Source organism: Lepidothrix coronata, unplaced genomic scaffold, assembly GCF_001604755.1.
Source record: "Lepidothrix coronata isolate B3197 unplaced genomic scaffold, Lepidothrix_coronata-1.0 Scaffold14, whole genome shotgun sequence".
In the NCBI taxonomy this organism is placed as follows: domain Eukaryota; kingdom Metazoa; phylum Chordata; class Aves; order Passeriformes; family Pipridae; genus Lepidothrix; species Lepidothrix coronata.
Genome location: NW_016690194.1, coordinates 3,477,193 through 3,499,440, shown reverse-complemented (window position 1 = coordinate 3,499,440; position 22,248 = coordinate 3,477,193). Strand labels below are relative to the sequence as shown.

Sequence of the window (22,248 nt, the reverse complement as noted above, 5' to 3'; positions counted from 1 at the left end):
ACACTTAAGTACAACAATGCACAATGCAGACAATTTACTCACATAACGAGCTGCTATTTCCTTTTCTTCTGTTTTCTGTTTTTTACTATCTGAAGAATAATCTGTAGAATTTCTGTGCTTTTCTCCTGTTCTGAAACTGGCTGAGGGAGATACAGAAGAGCTCTGCAGTCCAAAAACAGAAGAAGGAAACATTATCAAGCACTTATTCAAAACAGTGGTTCATTTGTCACGACCCCTCAATACATCTTAAGCTGATAATATAATTTGGAGCTGTTCTTATAGATAGCACTTTGGGTTTTAATCAGTGATAGCTACCCATCAAGTGTCTTATATTAAAAATTGCACATTGTATTGCAAGAGACAGAAAAAGGAGATCAACTGATGACCACAGTGGCTATCTGCAGTGTCAATTGGATGAATGTAGAGCTAATTTGGGTCATTTTATGAATATTGTGCATTGATCTTGTTTAGCTTTGTTTCCTCTAGAAATATGCAGGGTTAAATTAGTAGTCCAAGAAGGGGTGTGTACATATGTGTGTGTTTGCCTGTGTACATCAAAAAGGACGAAGAGGCTCAACGCAAGTCACACTTCAGCAAACATCTGAATGAAGATTTTTACCAAAGAAAGAAGTAAGCTTCTGAACAGTCTCGAAGCAGCCAAGAATAGGGGAAAACACTTAAACTCATTTTATTTTGATGCCATTTAAAATTACAGGCTGTGTCTGCAGCAGATGGAAACAAAATGTAGTGGCTCAGCAATTCTCTTACCATTCTACACTCTCACCTAGTAATGATAGCTAAAGTGCACATGTAGGGACAAGAGAGAAAGAAAGATAACAAGTACTTTATGCACTGTCATCCAAAAATTCTACTGTACTCCTTTAAACAAGGCAGGCAACATTTATCAACTCCTACCATATTTCCAAAAGTTGGTGGAGCCTGTATCTTGGTATACAAAAAAGAAAACAATGAAAGATGCAAAGTTCCCTCTGGGACTGATTTTAGCAGCAGCAGTATCTTTCGGCTGTAGTTCAAGAGAGCATTTAAGCATGCACTAAACTTTATCTCACACTGAAGTCAGTGGTTGAACATACATAAGTAAGGATGTGTTCAGGCTTTTTTCAGAAATTGAAATGACAGCAATGAAGATGAAAATAATTGTCAGCTGAAACCCTGCTGACTGTTTCCATCACTATCCTCCTTATATAATGGGGTGGGGAGGAACAACAGCTAAAGAAGTCCTTACTGATGGATTTTAGATCCTCCCATTCATCCAGAAACACTGGTTTGGGAGTTCTCCCTCCATACACTACAGACAGCTGTTGTTCCACATAAAACTGTACTACACAGCTGTTTTGTTTTGGGGCTCTCAGTGCACATCTTCCTTGGTTTATTTTACAATTATGAACACGAACATAAACCAAGAAATCAGCACTTAAACTGAGTAACTTCTGCTCCATCACTATGACAAAATTTCTTCTTTTCCTTATTACATCACAAGCTTCTGGTAAGGATTTAGAACACTTAACCACGGAAATTAAGCTGTCCTTATTGCCCAAGTCATGTGAGAGAATATTTCTCCCTACTGCAACACTCAATTTTTCTAAAATTTCCAGTTCATATCAACAGCATCTCAGATTAATGAGTGGTGGAATTTGCAAAAATCTTCCACATTTTTGACTGTCAATCGTGAATTACTCTCTAAGAACACTGAGTGGAAATAAAAATTTTAGAACAAAGTTAGTGCTGAACACTGCTTGTGCCTTTCCCATTTTTGTATCTTCTTGCCTCCCTCTCTCTCTCTCCCTGACAGTATAAAATAAGTTGAAAAGGAGCAAATACATCTTAAAATACTTATAATTTTGAAGCAGATTATTAATCAATTATTATAGTAAATGACAAAAAGTAACAAAATTATTTTTTGCTCTGAAGTGACAACACATGTTCAGACATTTAGAGACAACAGTGGCAGTAGGTACAGAAGCCCTTAAAATAAAGTCCAAGAAGAAACATTAAATGAACTGATGACTTTAAAAACATATTTGTTTACTGCAACGATATAGCATAGCCTTTTGCAAAAGACTTTAATAGCATGCTCCTATTACATTTATATTCATTTACAATTTGGGAGACAGTAGCTTGTAATGTGAATTCAATTCATTATTTTTCAACTTCACCCTACGGAAAGCAATTTGTTTTAAAACTAAGAAAAATAATCACCAATAAACTACAAATCAGAGTGTTGTCTAAAGAATTAAACTACTGCACTTACTTAAACAGAAATACTTATTTTCATAAATTTGAAACCATATAATTTCATTTTTCACAATCTGGTTAGCTATGTGCTATAGATACCATTTCAATCTTTGATTTCACTGCTTAATAAAGTAATAAATTAAAGTTCCCTACTAGAAAGATAAAGTAGCTAATTAACATTAGCATATAAAGGACGAGCACCACATTGGGCATTGGGGTAATGCATGTTGCTTAAGGCTTCTATTGCTTTAAAGATGGATCAAACCCGATACAAATATGAAAAAATCCTCCTGCAGCATGTCACCTGACATTAGCAGACAAATGGAGGCAACTCACCTATTGGCAGCAGGCAGAACCTCATTTCCCAACCTGAAATTAGGCCAGTGTACTAGGACTAACATTATTTTGCCTCAAGAGTCAATTAATAAAGAAAAAATCTAAATATTCCCAGTTTTAACTGTCACCCCCTTTTCCTTGCATGAAGCCAGCCTATCAATACCTCTGCAGCACTACCTTCTTTTTCTTTCAACATGAAATGCACCTGCCACATAAAGATCAATGACTTTATGAGATCTCTGGTAATGGTGTTGACAGATCTAAATTTACCTCTTATGCTAAGTAATAAAGACATGTCATACACATAGCCAATGAGCTATGTTGTAGATGTTCCCATGGACGTAATGCCTACTTATTTTCACTGCGCAAGGGACAACACTGTTACCTGTACTGAGTTCCCTCCATTGTTCGTAACAGCTCTTCAGTCTATAAACATTTGTAAGGATCTATCCTCATTGATAAATACCAGGATGTAACAATGTCCTCATGGTTTCCACTGACATCAGATTCTTGTATATAATCCTGTACACACCTACACCTTGGTTACTGAGTGTGCAGGCCCACACGTTCCAAGAGAGGCCCTTACATTTGCAGACTGTGAAAGAAAACCTCCATCAAAGCAAATTGTTTAGCTGACAGATTCTGCCCTGTTCCTTGATTAAAACATCAGTGCTCTCCTAACAGCTGTCTTTAAGAGGCAGGAATAGGATGGCTACTTAGAGAAATTAAGTGATTCAGCACTATAACTTGGGAGACTGTAACTTAATGGGCCAGAACCTTTGTTTTAGTAACTACTAAAATTTATAGAGAAATAAAGTCTTTTCACACTGCTGTTTTCTTTAATAAAATGTGTTAATCTACTGAAAGAGTAGCATTTTCCTACTAAATAATGCTGAGTTTGCTCGCATATAATAATTAGATCAGACATCGGAAAAATACTCTTTGGTGAAAGTAGGTTACATTTAGTTGTGTTTGAGCAAAATATACAGGTTTTTCTTATTCTGCTTAGGTAGAACATTTTTATTCATGTTAAATACAACACAAAATGCTGACAAAAAACAACTGAACATACATATTTATGGATAGGTTGAGCACGTTGCTGTGTTCAAATAATTTGCTTAAGAAGTGGAAGAGTGTGTTTCCAGTGCTGGACCCACAGTATTTTTTGCACTAGGCTGTAAAGCTATGCTATGCTATGCTTCAGTCTTTGTTTTGGGCAGTGCTGAGCGCACTGCTAACTGAAACAATCTCCTGCCACAAGGATCACTGTTTTCTCTCCAACACTGGCAGGACACTGCTCCTGGTGGAGTACCAGTGCCATACAGGTGCAAATTAAATAAGTATCAAAAAAGCCATGCAAGCCTCTTACGCAGCAGTAAAATTCTCTCCAGCATGCTGTCTATTTGGGATAATTAATAGTTCAAATTGCTAAGGGAAAAAACAGTCCCTGTTTTAGCCCCAGGTTCCACTGGAAGTTAATTGCATCAACATAGATGGCTCACACTGTAACATGGCAGAAATCAGTGCTGTCAGACTGCACAGCCATACAAGTGCTCTCAAACAAGCCCCAACTCCCCGTATGCTGATTCCTCTAGATGAAGACCTGGCCTGAGCAGACTAAGTAATAATTTAAATCAGTGTTAAAAGTAATGACTAGAGATAACAGGATGAAAAGCCTTCCCACGTGTTTAAGATGGTAACTCTTTAAACCATTCACGAATATGACCATTCCCATGTGTACTCTTACTACTATGCCAAAATGATGTATTTGGAGTGGAATAATTAAAACAATAATTCCCAACAAAGTGGGAATTACAAGATAATTGACCATACTGAAGTATTAAGCAAACAGCAGTAAAAGCCAAGGATGCTCAATGCCAAGGTCAATTATGGTATAATTATGTGAATGACATTACTGCTGTTACAAAGTCTGTTGAAAGTATAAAAGAACTATAAAAATTGATACAATATGCATCACAGGGAAACGACTAGGCAGTAACGCTGCTCTGTTGGGTGATGCCAGTGTTTTAGATGGAAGTACCAGTACACGAGCTTGTACTCAGCCACCCCACTTATGTTTGGTCTTGGAGCACTAAGCAGTCTAAGACAATGTCTATGCTTACATTGGAAGCACAAGGAAAAAAAAGAAAAAGAAATAGAGAAATTCAGGATGAGATTTCTGACACCCGAAGGTTAAGATGAAGACTTCTCTAGTCAGCTACGAATGGTATGAGGTGGGAGACATCTCATCATACAGGTGAAAGGACATGGAATAAGAAAAAGGGGCAGTCCAGCACAGTCCACAGAGACCATGCACTGCTCAGGGAGAAAACTGCAACCAAGAGCTACCACAGGCCTTCTACATGGCTCTAAGACAACACTCATCTGCCTCAAAGAATGAATTCATTTACATATACCTGTATGAATGGGCACATTACTTTGGTTAAAATGAGGGAGGTGGTGTGAAATGCTGTGGACTGATCTACAGACACTATGGAATGCTTGCATAGTGACTGTGGCTCCTCAGGTCCCCCACAATTACTGCTACTACACTTTTTGTTGTTATCATTATTATTAAATTATTATTATTATTGTTATTACTACATCCCACTATCTATTCCAGCCTCACGGATTTTGTGCTCTTTGCTTTAGATTTTCTACATGTCCTCTTTGCTATCCTCACTTAGGTAAGCGGATTTTCCTTACCATGCCTTTATCTTTGGTATCCATAGTAGACAGTGATCAGGCTGACACAGTCAGGCAGTACAACTCAGAGCACAAATCTTCTAAAATGATTCATCAAAGGAGAGGAAGTTGCTAGTCAAGTATTGATCCCATATATATAACTTGTCATGGCAGACTTTTTTAATATTTTCATCTCTCCCTTTTCCAACTTGTTTCTCCACTTACCCAAACTGAAACCCAACTTCCACTCAGTCATATCATGATCAATTTTTTTTTCTTTTTTGTCTCATTCACCGCTTTTTCTCTGTAGCTGCATTTTCAGAAATCAGACAAAGCCTCAGTTATTGTTAGTGAAAAACACTACTAACTAGCTGGGAAAGATACAGAACAAAGCTGGTTTTAATATCACATGACACAGTCTGAGCTAACTGAATTGAGTTTAGTAATCAAGCATGGGATAATTATTTTTAATACAAACTATGATTAAAATGGAAACTTTGAAGTTTCATACAGCATTTTTACCCACTAATTAACTTCACTAATTGCAAAATTAATGAAGTTAATTAGAGGATAAGAGTGTCATGAAAAACATCAAAGTCTAGATGTGTGGTGCTGCCTACAAGAGCAATGAGAAGGCTATAAAGTAGTCTGGAATAAAGAGAATGTGTAGGCTCAGCAGTCTTCAAAACCCACGTGTTCTCAGAAGTTTTACATGAACAGAAGTACAGATATATATGTACATTATGTATAGGGATATGCAATTTCTACAAAAATATCCATGTAGCTGTTAACACTTGTAATCTGCTTGCCCTGGTGGTACCACTGGAGTATTTAATCTAAGATAATTAAAAGCATCAAAGTCTAGGTGTAATGAAACGGGTAATAAAATGAACAATAAACTACTACGGTTGTATACATTAATTCCAGTCATATTTCAACATACACTTATCAATTTGCTGGAAAAGCTGAGAGGGCCACACAGCAGCAGTTGAAGATACCTAGTAATTTTGAAGAATAATCCTATCAGCATGTGATGATGTTTTTCCAGCCCCTCCTGGTGTACAGGTGCATGGTGGTGATAAGAAAGTTAGGTGTTTAAAGCAATGGTGAGGGCTACTGGCTAGCCTTTCACAGATGGATTTTTGCAATAAATCCTTTAAAATGCAGCTTCTCCACTAATCAATGGCTGAAGGAATAACACACCTAAGGCTTAATCACTACTGACACTGTGAGGTTCAAAGGATGGAGAGAAGAACCAATGCAGCTTAAGTACAAGCAGTGAAGAAGTAGAAGAACACAGTTGTGAGGCAAAAAGGAAAGCCAGGTTTAGCTTAAAGTATATCCTAGCGGAGGCATAGGAAGATAGTGAAATCGAATGTGGCAAATGTAACAAGGGCCCTTTGGTAAGCAAGAGAGCTTGAACAAAGGACATGGTTTCAGCAGGGAACAAAAGAAAAAGAAACAGATGGGCAGGAAAAAGTGTTAAACACTCCTGATAGGTTTACAGAAACTTCAAAGTTCACAGATTACATTTACCATCAAGGCTGCTCTCCACATCTGCCTACTCATAAATATTGAATTTAATTGATGGTAACAAACCTGGGCGTTGTCAAACATCCTCCTCTTTAAACTACAGAGTAATTCACCTGATCTATTCTCTCCATTCACCACTCTGTGATTCTATCTCCTCCCCTTTGAATAGACCCCAGAATAAGACCACAGGTTTCAGCACTCAGCAGAGAAGGTAATTTGGAAGGAGCAAAAAAATTTGCAAGAAGGCATCAGAGGTACAAACTGCAATTAGTATAGGCAATACAGTGGGTTTGCCCCAGGTCAGATGCAGGCTGCAGAGGAATACCATACCATCCCTAATGATCTCAGAAAAGGTAAGTGCTCCAACATCACAAGCCTGGAAATGCTACTGGAGAAAAACATGCTGCTGGCATTTTAGAAAGTAAGTGTGAAAATCAGGGACAAACCTGCATGTTGGCCATGACAGTGTACAAACCCTTAAATGCTACTTTTGTCAAAATCAGGCACACTGAAATGGAGGGATCAAAGATCATGAAGTTACAGAGATTCAAAAGAATTCAGAGTGAATACCATTAGAAACCTGAGGAAACAAGCAGTGCCAAGGAAATGTGAAACTACAGCTCTACTCTCCTCAAATATTTATTTGGGGTTCTAATTACTGGTTTTTCACGCTATTTCCTTCAGCAGAGACCTGAAACAGTTTGAGCAGTTCTAGCAAAACTGAAACACAGAGAATAGAGAGTATTGGCAGTTATCTAGGGAGAAAGAGTAGGGAAAGCATGTAATCAGAGCATAAGGGGAAAAGCTCAACCAGTTGGAGCATTCAATGCAGCAATTTAATTGTGGGTTCACCACCATGAAAGGGAGAGAGCAGGAAAACCACCAGTCTGCATTATGGGCTTTTTTTCAGTGGCATGCCACAAGGCAATGAAAAGCAGTAGCACTCCATGGGTGTTCTTCAAAAGCCAGTGATATACATGCACAGATAATTCCCAGCATCTAACATATCTCCAGAATATTAACACTAATTACATTTTCACAACTGCATTTAAACAGAATACACAAGGATCCTTGGTTAGTTTTCAGAATACTAAAAAAACACTAAAGAGGGAGTGTTTTATGATAGCCATCAAAGGCCTGTGTCAGTACACTTTATACTTTGTTAAAGAATAAATGCAAGAATCAGGAAATCCCCTGAAGAATAACCGGGTTTTGCTTAGGGTCCTCTTTTCAGACCAAGCACCACAGTAAAACTGTTGTCCTTTCACCTTGCATAGTGATTAAAATGGAGGCACTGAGCCAAGCTGAACACAAACACTTTCCTCTAGCATCTCAAGCCACAAGGGCTATAAAAATCTCTTCAGTACCAGCAACAGAGGTTAGGAGGTAAAAAATACACACATCTACACCCTCTAGATTTTCCACATTAAAGCAGAAATGGTCAGGTTTTAAGTGTTGTCTTCTCCAGGGATATTTAAGTGGATTCAGTTTCCATGTGACAGGTCCTAACAACTTCCTCCTGGGATTTACATTCCCTTTCTAATTCTTCATTTACACCAGAAGGATCTAATCTAGCACTAATGAGCCTTCTACTTGTGCTTTAAAACCACAGAGATCACGTCTGAAGACAGTCCCATGAGACACTCAATTTAGCTGCCTTAAATCACGTACTGTGCCCCAGTGTCCCACATTCTGAGATTTGGTTATACCTAACAAAGGCTATATTCATAGCAAAGGTATCAGTTTTGAGTTTTCACATTTTTGTTCCTTTCTAATCTATCCATATGTATCAACCCCTTGGGGGAAAACACTTTCATTTTCTTCCCTTCTGTCTGTTTGTCTCTAAAGAATTTCATTGTTGTTTTGCGGCAGAGATGACCTAGGAGATGACAAGAAGACAAAGCAAAGTATTGTTTTAACTGAATATTTCACAGATAGAACTAATGATCTCTTTCTACACTTTCTGATTAGTTATCTCCCTCCCCCCTATTTTTAATCCTATTTGTTCCTGACTCAATCAGTAGAAAAGTGATGGGAAAAAAAGATAGCCTTCAAAAGTCTACCATGATTACAAAAAGCCCCCTGAAATTCAGTAGAAACACTCACTCCACATCCTGACTGCTTCTGTCAGCACAAACATGTTCACATGATTTTCTCAGGTATTAAGCAAGAGACTAGCAATTCAGTCATCTCTTCCCCATTAGATTGTGTGGCTTCTGAAGACTCTATTCTATGCTTTTTTAATACCCTACACGATTTAAGAAGCCACAGGCGTTGAAAACAGAATTCATTATCTAACCAATCTCTTAATTGGGCAGGTGAAGAAAACATGACTAGGTGTTATTAAATATTTGCAGATTCTACGTCATGCCAAAGCAAGACATCCTCTCGACTATCTATAAAAAATACCTTCCATAAAGAAATCTTTGAGCACTACTGTTCTCTCTGCCCAAATAACATCCTAGCCCATTATATCTGCCTCACTTCATCTACACTCACTTACTTGTGTTCCCCAGACCCTTGTTCAGGAAATTATCCCATTTCCTATTCAGGAAAGCACTTGAGCAGATGCCAGATTTGAGGTACACACTTTGATCTCAGGGAAGTCACAAGGCAGAAAAAGAAATCAGTGTGAATTCTAGATGCCTACTGCGCACTACCCTGAATCTGGACCTCAGCATGCTGCAAAAATAATTGTCCCCAGTCTCATTCTTCAAATCAATGACTCTGCTAAGTGGAATGGATGGAGGAGTGGTGGGAACACAGATTCTGCACTCAGCCTTAAAGCAGTTACATCAGTATATAATAGTACATTGTAAGTACAACACCTACTTTGAAAATTGAAAAAATAAAACACATGGTTCTTTCTGCCAGATTTTAAGATGCATTACAACTCCTGAACATTGTAGATGTTTGCCAAGAGAAGTAGCAGTAGCTTTTACTTCTCTGGGACTTTCATTATTTATATGAGACAGATCATGCTGTTAAAAGTTTTAAATGTTAAAAGCACACTCAAATACTAACTTCAGGCTAGCTGGAAATGTTCTGATGTTAGCAATGAGTAGCCAATACATTTTTAATTCAGGTTAGAGAGGAAGGGAAACAAAAATCTCCCTCTTGTACTCCTCCTGCACTCTGCCAAGTAGTTTAGTGTGATAACTTGGCATGCACACACATGACCTTCTGTTCTAGTCAAATTAGTTCAGATAATTTCTGAAGACTGTTCTCTCTAAGTACTTCATAATACGATACATCTTTCCATTTGCTTTTAAGGGAAGACTACAGTAGTACCTCTTAAACAGCATTCTGGTAAATGTTCCTAAATTACGTAATTCACTAGGTTCAACTCTACTGATACAATAATTCTCAAAGAAGATGGATATCATACATTATCATTACAGCTATACAATCCTGAGTTGAATTTTCCTTTGCTGAATTACTAACATTTTAATGCTGAAATTTATTTGTTTTAAAAACATCATGTGAAAGGTTTTTTAAATACCATACATGCTCAGGCACTTTATTTTAAATACTTTAGAAATGAGCTGGTGGAAACAGGAGACAAAAAAAAAAAAATCTTATGCTCTCTAATCCAGAATTAAGTACATTTTAAAGAACACAAGCCTGTTTCCAAACAATACCTATGGTGTGCATTTAGATCTGCTAAGAAGCTGATACTTCATCAAGGTTGCAGGAAACCATTTAAAAAATTTATTTATAAAACAAAATGAAATATGTTTATTTCATGTGGAATCACTCTAGAGAAGCTGACAAGTATCAAGTTTATCAAAATGACAAGTTCAAGGTACTTTTCCTGTTGACTGTAAATAATCTTGCTGTGAGCCAATCAAGAGTATGGAGATCAAAGACCCAACTAACACTATAAAAGCAGCAGTCACAGGGTTAAGGGAAAGCCCCCAAAGCCTCCTTCGATACAGATAATTTCCTCTAGGAACAGTTCACTGAGTGCAAAAGTGAAGACAAGCATTTTTGGACTTGCTCTGGAGTACAACAAAAAACAACACCCACATTTTAAAGGACACCTAAGCAAGCAGCTTGATCTTACGCACAGTTCAGAATTATTTTAGTTGTAAAGACTGACCCAGGTAAGAAGGCAAAAAAGAAGCTGGGATGGTTGCACGGAATAACTTGTAAAATGGGTTTCTCAGTTGGGAATGGTTATTAAATCTCAAATGACAACAGTCCGTGACTGAATTTCTTCTCCTTAACAGCTTGCTAAGATCGTTCCTTTTTGAGGGACTAGTAACAACAGCTAGTAAAGTGTTTCCTAATGCAAGGCTTGACTACAGTGATGATCTCCACACACCCTCTTCAGATTTGAAGAGTGAGTGGGGGCTTTACACAAAGCACTGCCAGCAAGTCTTCAGAACTTAAGAGGCTGAGTTGTAAGTCACACAACTATTCAGTGACCAGGCGTCGGCGCGGGCCCGGCCGGCCCCGGGCGCATGCGCGACGGCCCGGCCTCGGGTGCTGGGGCCCGACCCTGGGCGCGGAAAGGAGCGAGAGAATGGGAGCTTCGCCTGTGCGGACAGTACCATTGTGGGAGTTGAGGGGGAGCCCCGGAACACACTGAAGAGAAGGACAACTCTAAACCCGGGCAGATGGAGCTCGTCAGCCCTGTAAGGCCATCCATCTAAGAGAAGGTCACTCTAAACAAACCTACGTCCTGAGGACCTTGCTGCCACCGTCCGAGCTTGCTCGGCCCCGGCAGATGAACCTCAGGATTAAAGGGTGGGCTTAGTTCACCGCACAGTCTCTCACCTAAAAAATCCACTGCGCAGGCTTGAAGGCCTTACCCGCATTTGCAAAGCCCTGTATCACCAGTGCGCTTGTAACAAATGTGGGTGGAGACCTTTCCCTAATCTTCATTCGCGAAGACTGGCCGTGAAATTCAGTGACCAACATCTGGGCTGCTTGAGTTTCCTTGTAGTGGTACTTTGCTTACTCTCAGTAATGAGCTAAATCCTGCCTTAAGACAGAAAATCTTGAATTTTTAAGCGGGTCTTCACTACCGTTTCCTGCTAAGATGGGGACAGATTCTGTACCTGTCCAGTCTGTCCCCCTTCATTTCACTAACCTTCCCTGCCCATTATATTATAGGGTTGGAGGTGAAGAAAAAGCTTTTATTTGTTGTGACTAGTAAGACCATTAGAATTTTCACTGTGCATAGACTTTAGTTCTGACAGTAAATGTAAATTTCCATTTAAAGACACCTGGAGCACCAAATGGAGCCCTTACAGTGAGAAAGTGCAACAAGCTCTTTCACACCAGGCACAATTATATTCAAGGTTCCAGTCCACAGATGGAAATCCTTTTTCCTTGCCTAACACGCTCTCCCCATAGGGCACTTTCACTACTGACAAAAATCACATTCCCACATCCACTTTTGGGGCTGATCCCTCTGCACTAGCACTGGAGGAAGCCTGGAAGAGTCCTTCAGCTGTGCAGCAGCCCATGCTGCACACCTTGCTAGATGGCAGTGGAGCACTGTGCCAAAAATCATGATCTGCGGATGAACAATCTTGGTCCATGTACAGAAGGTGGCAGAGCCCTGGGCTGGAACTAACACAATGGGGAACAGCTCAGGAACAGTGCTGGGATGTCTAAAGTTGCACTGCTGGTGGGTGGTGTGGTCCTAAGACCTTGTTCTAAGACAAGTTAACATCAGCCCTAGAGTTCTGATGGGGTGTTTTGTGGCATTGTGTGGCATATGCTGCGTGATGGCCGATTAGCCTGCCATAGGTAACATAATCAAATACAAGTGCCCCTTGCCGTGACAGTGCAGTGAGCTTCTGCTGATTCTGCTACTTGTACAATCCAGGCTGGTACTGAAGGAGTCATACCAAAAACACAAAAGCAATGTAATCGAGCCAGAAAGAATGATGTAAATTCAACAAAAACTTGTCTTCTGAAAAAACATACAGAGATTAGATAGTCAACTGAAACTGGAAGAAGTTCAAAAGGATTGAGTGAGCAAACTAGAAGCATGCATGCACTTGCCAAGAATGGGACTCAAATCCACTGTGAGGTTTCAAAAAGATGAATTAGGTAAAAATAGATCACTAAGTTGTGGCCAGATGAAGAACTGTTTGCTCAGCTGGTGTTAAAACAATGCTTATTTTGCAAAACCACTAGCCTATGGAAAAACTATGTTTAACCAAGAAGATGCACAAAATATCGAAGCAGTCTAGGTATGTCAACTCAGCTTCATATTTGGGAAGTAAATACCAGTTCATCAAGCTGTAACTTCAGGGTCTATGACCACCAGAGGGACCCTCGGGACAGAAGAACATGTGCCAATGGGAGGGGAAATACGTTGATAACATCGGGGAAATGATTATCATGTGTATGTATCTTCTGTGAAAATCAATGAATATGTATGTAAGCTACAGTATATGAACAGGAGCTTTTTCTGTACTCTGCATACATAGTATTTTAGAGAAAATATCCCCTTATGCATCTGGTGCCAAATAAAGAATGCCTGCTTCTTAATGCTACATTGGCGTTAAGGAGGTTTTGACCATTTTTGGTAACAAAGTAACATTGATGCCTGCACAAAAAAACCTAAAACTGGGGAGGGTGCAAACTATGTTTATATTTTGGAAATATAGTTTAGTAGTCTGCTCTTTCATCTGATCATGTGAAGTCAGTTAAGCCTCTTCATGCCTCAGTTTCTTTCCCTTACGGGTTGTTGTAAAGATTAATGTATTGAAGATTTGGAAGTACTCCAGTATCACCAAAACAGATCTATTACATATCATAGACTAAAATGGGAAAATGAGGGAAGAATAATCAGTATTCCTTGTATCAGCAAAAACGCAACTAGAACATTAGAGCAATCTGACTCCTGTAACAGAGTATTCATACTAAACTCCAGAAACTATACAGATAATAACTTTAGTTCATTCTTAGTTTGCATAAATCTGTATCACAGAGACATGAGACATGTAAAAGAGGAAACATTTTTGCATTGTATGTAAAACTCTCATCGGCCAAACTCATGAGAACCTAAAGCCACTATATTTGAGATGTAACTAAATACTCTGAACAAAGTTTCAGGAAGAAAATGCTGCTGGTGGTTAATGCTATTGCTTTTTAATTACCCACAGGTAACAGAATTAAACAGGAAATGTGCTATCTGCAAGTTTGTCTTTGAAATTATTTTTTTCTCAAATAACCTTTAATGCTGTTGCTTTTTAATTACCCACAGGTAACAGAATTAACCAGGAAATGTGCTATCTGCAAGTTTGTCTTTGAAATTATTTTTCTCTCAAATAACCTTATTATTTAAAATGTATACAAAGCCAAACTTGCAGCTGCCTAATAAACTCAAACCTGTACTTCAGAATGTGTAAGGCTTTCTCAAAGGCAGACAGATGTCAGATAAACCTTGCTCATTTCAGAAATGCAGGGACAGTCTTTGCATCATCATTCCTTTTACTATAACCCACCAAGTGCTTTGTGCTACACAGTGTTTGCACTTAAAGCACTCCACAAATATGACAAAAAAAAGAGGGTGTGTGCTTATCTGATTCAAATCCAATGTAAGTTATATGCAAAACAGGTGCAGCCCACTCGTTCATGGCAAGTCGCCAGTAAAGAACCTCTGTGCTGAAGGATGTGCACTGCTGATTTAGGGCTTTATATCTCTGTCATACTTTTAGTTCTGTCTTACTATTTTATGGTTTCCTACTATTGAATGTTCTTTCCCATATCCACTCTTCTTCCTAATTAGCCAGTTTAGCACTCCATTTGCTTATTATCTGACACCAGACAATGCAAAAAAAGTTTGCCCCGTGATGCATAATCACTCTGTGATTTGGGTGAGTCCAGTCCAATCTCAGCCTATGGTAGTACATCATTTCTCTCTCTTCTTGCTTCTGTAATCACTCAAAACTATCGTTACTCTAATGCAAATTTATTCCAGAAGCTTTCCTGCTTCCAGGTCTTTGTTTCCTGAAAGTCCAGGTACTTGGGGCCCTGCTTAGAGGTCTTCAAGCAAAGCAGACTTGCCTAAAGAGCTAACTCTGTAGCTCTAAGTACAGGGGAAAGTGCACTTCACATGAAAACACAAAACTATCCAAGCTTGATTAACAAGCATCCAGGCAATGTCACAGAACATCCATCAGTTAGTTTTTTCCAAATTCTCACTCAATTTAGATGATCCAAAACCGGATTTTCCAAATGCTGTTCAAACATGATTATGGAATATATTTGTTTTGATTGACTTCTCAGAAATTCCCCATTTTTCCTTCATTTAAGGTTGAAATTTGTATGATAATTTGTTTAGTCCCCTTTAGAATTGCTCACAGTATTCCCTAAAGAGGGAGACAAAAATAACTGGAGATTCATTATGCACAAGCTGATATTTACAGTAACATCACTCCCAACATATGTTCACTAGAAATAGCTTGGTATTTCTACCCTCTGTTTTAATATTTGTAGGATTAATAACATATTCAGGCCCTGATCCCACAGTATTTAACACCTGGGCAAAACACTTCTTACTGACATCCACAGGGCTGTGGTTTGGCACAACAAACATGCTACATGTTACAAGAAACAGCAATGGCAGCAGTAAAAGGCAATTTCTTCCCTACCTCTTTTTGTGTTTCTCTTGTTTTCTTATTACGAAGACAGTAGGAACAATATGGCAACCATAACAAAGGGGGATAATGAAAATACTCATGGATGATTGCTCAAATTGAGTCCGTAAATGCCATGATTACCTTGCTACTATGCTGTTTGGTTTTAGGAAAACTTGAAGCTGCATGGGGGCAGGCAACAAAAGTACCTGCATATGACAACTTTGGTGCTCCAAAACCCTACAGGTACCTCACATACCACCAGGTGCACGTCACAGCAGAGGCAAGAAACACCTTTGTATGCCTTCAGACAGCAAAGCAAAACAGTGTATCTCCTTTCATCACAGTGGTGTCTTCACCCCGTGAACTTTATTTGCCACTTTCCAGTTGACTTGCACAACACTAAAGTTGATTTCTACAAGAAAACTATAATCAGAATAACAAATACAAAGCATCTCTCCTGCCAAGCAGTAAGACCTTCCAGATCATACACTAACTTCCTCCACAACTACCAACATAACCACATTTCACTATACATTAAATACATTAACAGTCCCAAGCAAACAACGTTCAGGCACAAAACTCAAGAGGCAGAGATGGCTAGAGCAAACTTGAAGTTCCTCCAGGGCCAAAACTCCCTTTTCAGCAGAAGTATCCTAATGTGATGCTATTCTCCTGCCTTTATTCTCTGCCATCCCTTATGACAGACCTGAAAAGAAGAACAGCTGGAACACTGTGAGTCAGACATAGGTAAAAAGGTTAGTCTCCAGAAGCCAGAAACCACAAGGATAAGCATCTTAGACACATATTTTTAATACTTCCTTTCTGTCTCTTTCTTCTTTTCCTGAAGGACTAATGCAAAATGAAATCATCTTACAGAAGGACAACCGCTTCCCCCCTGTGCTCAATCATTCCAGTCACACTATGTTGTCCAGTAACCTGCACTGATAATTCCTTATGAATAAAATGCCAACATTATCATCCACAGCTATGTTGTTGACATGCTTTTGCTATTTCACTAAAAATACCATTAATTTTCTGGCTTCACAACAGCTGAGCTACTCTCCATTTGAATATACAAAAGAGTATTTTGTTTAAACCAAATTAAAAGCGTTCCGGTAAATGACTTCAATTTTGCTGGCTATACTACTTAGTGTATACAGTTGTATTTAATCCCCTCTTTTCTCAACTCTACTCTTTCTATACCCCCCTTCCTTTTCTCACTTTTTTTTTCCCCCCCTTTGCTTTTTATACTTAATCCTTTCACTTCAGGAACTGGATTTGCCCAGCAAGACATCCACAGTCAGAAAGAGCTTCAAAAACATAGTGCCAAAGTTAAGGCAATGGTAAAAATTCCTCTGCTCTGTTTTTACTCACCTGTTTGCCAAAACATATTTAGCAGTAAGGAAAGGAAGGGAAGGGGGAGGGAAAAACACATAAATACTGAATACACCTTCCTTTTCCCATCCAGACAAGTGTAAACATTCCCCATTTAAGCTGGAATGAAAACCACCATTTTTGCCAAGTCCTCCTGGCATCTCACTACTTTATTTGTTCCCATTTGTATCTAATGCTTTTGTCAACAGTTCAACAAAAGTCAAAGCAAACAACCCACTACAAACACTGGGGGTAACAGCAACAAGCATGAATCCTTCAGAATTATTCAGCCCAGCTGCTCAGTGCCTGTCCAGGCTGCTTTCATTTACAACAGTGTCAACAAAAGGCTGAAACCCAATAACTAGGTGGGTCAATACTACCACTGTAAACCCTTCTGAGAAGGAAATGCTGTTCTGCTGCTTAACTGCTTCAGCAAACATGCAGAATAATTCAGTTAGATAGACAAGTGCTAGCCTAATCATTTGTTGTGTGAATTATTCAAGGCCTTCTCCTTAAACCCCTAAACGCTGGCTCCTCAAACATTTCTGAGGAACCACCAGATGTCCTACAGGAGAAAAGGAAACACTCATTCTGACACAACAGAGGGCAATAATCTGTGATCTTGAAAAGCATTAATGTTTAGAGGATTAATGCCTTCCTACATCTTGCTTTTGGTGTCACTGTACAGAGAGCACACACCTTTTAACATACAAGCACCAGGCATGCATCAGTTTACTAGCAGCTTGAGCTCTACGCATAATCAAGGCTGCTGCCTACAATTTTTCTTCCTCTTTTTTTTCATGTGAATTGTAAAACAGTTCTCTCCGGAGAACATGTAAAATGTGGGTAAAAAGAAGCAAAGTAGTCAGGTGGATGCAGAGAGGAAACATGAATTTATTCCCACAAATCTCTCCCTCTCCACTGCCCCCCACACTCATTTGATCTCTTCCTCATCACCCACTTCAGCGTTTCTTTCTCTGCAGACACAAGGCGAATGTTCACGAGCCTTTCTCCATAAGTTTCACCAGAGTTCATGTTTACACTTTCAAAAAGCAGGGCAAACTAGTGTTACTGCATAGAATCAAGTTCTGACCATTAGATGTTTTCAGTTGCCTCTTTAGTATGGGAAACCGCCACCTCCAGATGCCTGTCTCCCCATTTTTGTTGGCTTTTTTCACAAACATATCATTACATTAACACATTTAAACTTTCAGTTAAATGTTAAGAAAACAGGCAAATTAGGTAACAAATGGTGCTTGTTTTGATATAATCTTACTATTGGCAAGAACAACCCTCCTTATGAAGAAATGTTTTCCTAAGACCAGTTTACATATATATCACAGTGCAGTGTTGGACAGACACATATCTTGAGCCAGAACACAATATCAAATACACTTATGAATATTTTATTTTTGACATCTATGGTAACAGTTATGCACACTGAATAACTAGTATTCCAGAGAGAATTTCTGGCAGTTTTAAGACTCAGAAAAATAGTAAGAGAAAATCTGTCTGTATATCAAATTAAAGAACATGTTTTTGTTTTTATAATTAGAATCTGTGACATACTTTGTTTGCAAAACAGGCGGCTTTGCACTGTAGGAATCTCTGCTGTTGTGCATTGTCAACATGAAGAGACTTCTTCTATCGAATAAAGTTTTCTTCCTCTTTCTGCCCAGAACAATCATGAAACACTTGTCTATTAAACAGCAGAAGCTCCATCACTGTGATGGCCTCAGCTGTTAGTACTCACTATTAGTTAGCCCTACTCGGTGGGAAACTTCAGTTACATTTACTATTTTAAATGAGGTTATTGGTACTTGCAATACTAAGTTGCAAGTATAGCAGGACTGTTACAGTCATTAGCAGGATTTACAAAATGGTTTAGGGTCCATGGAGAAGAAAGGCACAACAGAGGAGTGCTGTAGCACAGAAAACATTTGATATCAAAAGGGTTGCAATTTGCACAGAAGAACTGCGAAAAACCTGCACAGTCTGATGCTATATACTCTAAAAAGAACAGGGAAAAGAGACAACATCACAATCTTTGATGGTGCCTCCTCTTCTTCATCCCCCGAAGCAGGAAGAAGGGTCCAAAAATGGCACCTCCAGTCTTTGCCACAGTTGAAAGTAATACTATTACCAGAAAACCTTCATGAAGCACACAAGAGTCCTACAGACTAAATAACTTAATTGCTTTCAAACATCTGCAGTGTGATATAAGGCTTTTAGGCTACCTAGATGGTAAGCATACAGTGCTTTTTCTAAAGGCGCTGAACTGATCCCGGACTAGCTGCCTTCATGCTTAAGGCAGGGTACCTTTGCTACTCTAATGCCAATTATGCATACTGACAGGGCACTTAGAAAGATACCATACTTCAAGGAAATGGCAGAAAAAGGGTTTCTCTCACCCCACAGGATTTATTGTAATTTATTTAAAGGGATTCTTTTAAAATTATTCAGATACTGAATTATTTTCATATTTTGCAGTATGGGACAGCAAGGTTCATTACAAAATAATACTTGCAGGTCATTGTATGAAACTCTTTTCTCAAAGCAGGGGAGGAAAACCAAAACATTAATTTCTTCAAGGGCTAAAATAAATTGCCATTTGGTATTTTTAAAAGAAATAGAGAGGTGGGACAGAAGTACAGCATGAACAGATATGGCTTCAGTAAAGATATTAGGAAGAAATAAGAAATATAAGCACATAGCTATAATTACTGCAAGTCAGATACAATGATTTCCTAATGTCTAGTGTTCTAAGATGACAAAGCAAGGCTTTATATCATTTAGATCAGCACTGGCATTTCAACTCAACGCAACCATAGTTGCGTTCTATATAGTTCTATATAGTCTGGCCACTTCGTTAATAAAATAAAATGAGCAAAGGAGTGAGAAATATGTTGCTGTAGCTGGTAAGTTTTATGCTGCATGTGTTCTGTGCCAAACACAAACCACACAGCCCTGCAGACAACCCTTCTGGGGGTAGCTGCAATTGGGAGACACCTCTCCTGGCTGTTCTTATTCCAGCATTCTTATTCCTGCATATTCCAGCACTGCACCTCTGCAGAGCATGCCAGTCTGACCAAATAGGTCTCAACCAGCAAAATCAATGTTATTATTTATTTTGATCTGTCAAGATTAATATAGGAAAGAAAATACTGTATGCCCTCTTTCAAATGATACAGTGCCTTGAAATATGCCAGCTTCTCTGTATAAAGAATCTACAATATACAGCTCACCCAGTTAATGAAAAAAGGAACAAACCATGTTGAAATCTTTTTCCTTCTCCCACCCCTCCACCCAACTTACTCATAAGTATGCATTAAGAACACTCCCACAGCTGCATTCATTGCCTCTCAAGAGGCAGAAAAACAGAGGTGCAGCTGTGCCTGCTAATATTCGTATGCAAACAAGTAGTGTTTGACTGGCTGCTATACCTCACTTAAAAGCACCCTGTCAGTCTTTGATAAGCTTGCAGATCAAAAAAAAGTGATACAGAGCAATCTGCTGTCCTTTTAATACAATTAGCAGATTAAAGTGGCATTTTCACTTTCAACACTTCTTTAAGACACTGATTACATCCAGCATTCACTGATGATACAACAGACACAGTGTTCCCCCTACAGTCCTTCCTGAGACTTGGTGGAGAGCTGGGGCAAGCCCTGCACTGGCAACCAGTGGTCAGCACAGCTCCTGGAGTCAGACATGAAACCTGCACCCTGGTGCACCACAGCAGGGATGCAGCTGGCAGTAGGTCAGGGGAGAGAACACCTGGCACCTGCCAGGGCCCTGGCAGGAAGCCAACAATCCCCGTGTTAGTGTTAGTGCTCTCAGTAATTGTTCCAGGAGGCAGTGGAAAATACCATCCCCCGGGTTTTGCATCTCACAAGCATAGTTGTGGCTGGGCCTCTTGCTGGGTCAGCTGTCACACTGCTGATTTTTGCTATGCCTCTCCATTTTATGATTTGTGTGAGACCTGTTACCCTTCAACTTCTGTTTCCACTACAGTCTCGTGAGAGTGAAGCACAGGAGTGGTGGACTCCAGTAAAACACAGTGTGGAAACCAGTGCTTCAGTTTTCCTCTCCGACTATTTTTTTCATGAAAGCCTGACAAGCCAAACAACACCTCAATTTAGGAAAATATTTTTTAATTTCTTCTCTCCCCTACATCCAAAAGCAAGCTTAGAGCATTCCACTGAGACCAACATCAGGCCAAGGCCCTCCACTGTGTGAAGCACTGCTGAGAGGGACCTGGCTTCACCCCCTCTGCCAGGAGCATGGGACATCCCTGGGGTATCCCTCCAGCTCTGGCCCTGCTGCTACCAGGCAGCGCAGCCCCACTGGTACCAAGGAAAGAACAAACTAAAAAAGATTAATTCACAGACTTTCATGCATTTCACACACAGGGTGCCCTGTGGTCTGTTGCCAGGGCAACAGGAGACCACCAGCGTGCGCTTTATTGGCTTTATGAAGTGCGTCTTGGGGGCTATAGTCCGAGAAATGCTGTATGATAATCTTCAGTCTTTTCAGAAGCCTTGTTTTGTGTTTATCCACATTTAACCCTCTGAGTGTTATTAAGAGCATCACTATGCACGTCTGGCATGCCAAGGAAAGTAGATACAGGAAGCTGGGAGACATGCACATGGTCTCTGCTTCCAGCCTAGAGACTCCGGAAAGCAAATCCTCAGCAACTGCTCCCACCTGCTGTGTGTTGGAACTTTTCACTCGCAGGCCACAGGTAAGCTGGTCCCCTGGCTGTGGTAGTGCAGGGCTCAGCACAGCTGTGTTTGGGGACAAAAGTGACACCAGCAAGTGCAAAGGCAACAAAAGTGTCACACTAGACTAATAAGACTACTGACAGCAAGTTTTCTCAATAATGTCAAAAGAACATTAAAAATAGGCATCCCACCAACTTCCTAGACACATCATAAGAAAAAACACACTCTTATTTTGAACCCCAACACGTGGCACCATCAAGCCAGCCACGTCAAAATCTTTACCACAATATCATCTGTAAATGTAAACAAACAACTTCCCCTCCTCTCCTCACTCCAGGCTGGCATCAAGCATCTCCTCTGGCTGCCCTCTCACCAGCCAAGGCAGGGCTGCAGACAGGGAGCAGGAGGGAACAGGGGTTAAAAACGCAGCCGACACAACACTCCAAGCAGCAACAGCCACCACTGATATCGAGCAAGAGAAGAGAGGGAGAAAGCGAGGGTGACAGAGGGGATCAGTAGAAGAAACAGCTTGCATTCAGGCTTGCAGGAGAAAGAGCATGCGGAGACAATAATTTCCTGGGAAAAGCTAAAGCCTAACGAGAATTTACTCTGTCTCCTTTATTCAGACGACCAACCCTTTTGTGGCAGGGGTTTCCTGACTGACAGGAACTCAGGGCCCCTTAATAGGATTTCCATATTATTTCCAACACCTGTCTAGAAGTTATTTGTTT

At 39.7% G+C, this 22,248-nt stretch overlaps 1 protein-coding gene across 3 annotated transcripts in view; it reads right to left on the bottom strand.

Moving 5' to 3' along the window:
- TLE4 (transducin like enhancer of split 4) overlaps positions 1-22,248 on the bottom strand; it is a 100,663-nt gene that overhangs the window by 14,114 nt on the left and 64,301 nt on the right. For all 3 annotated transcript variants that reach the window (XM_017806245.1, XM_017806246.1, XM_017806247.1), the window contains one exon: positions 43-162. In XM_017806245.1, the coding sequence (XP_017661734.1) occupies positions 43-162 (120 nt within the window). The remainder of the gene's footprint in view (positions 1-42; positions 163-22,248) is intronic.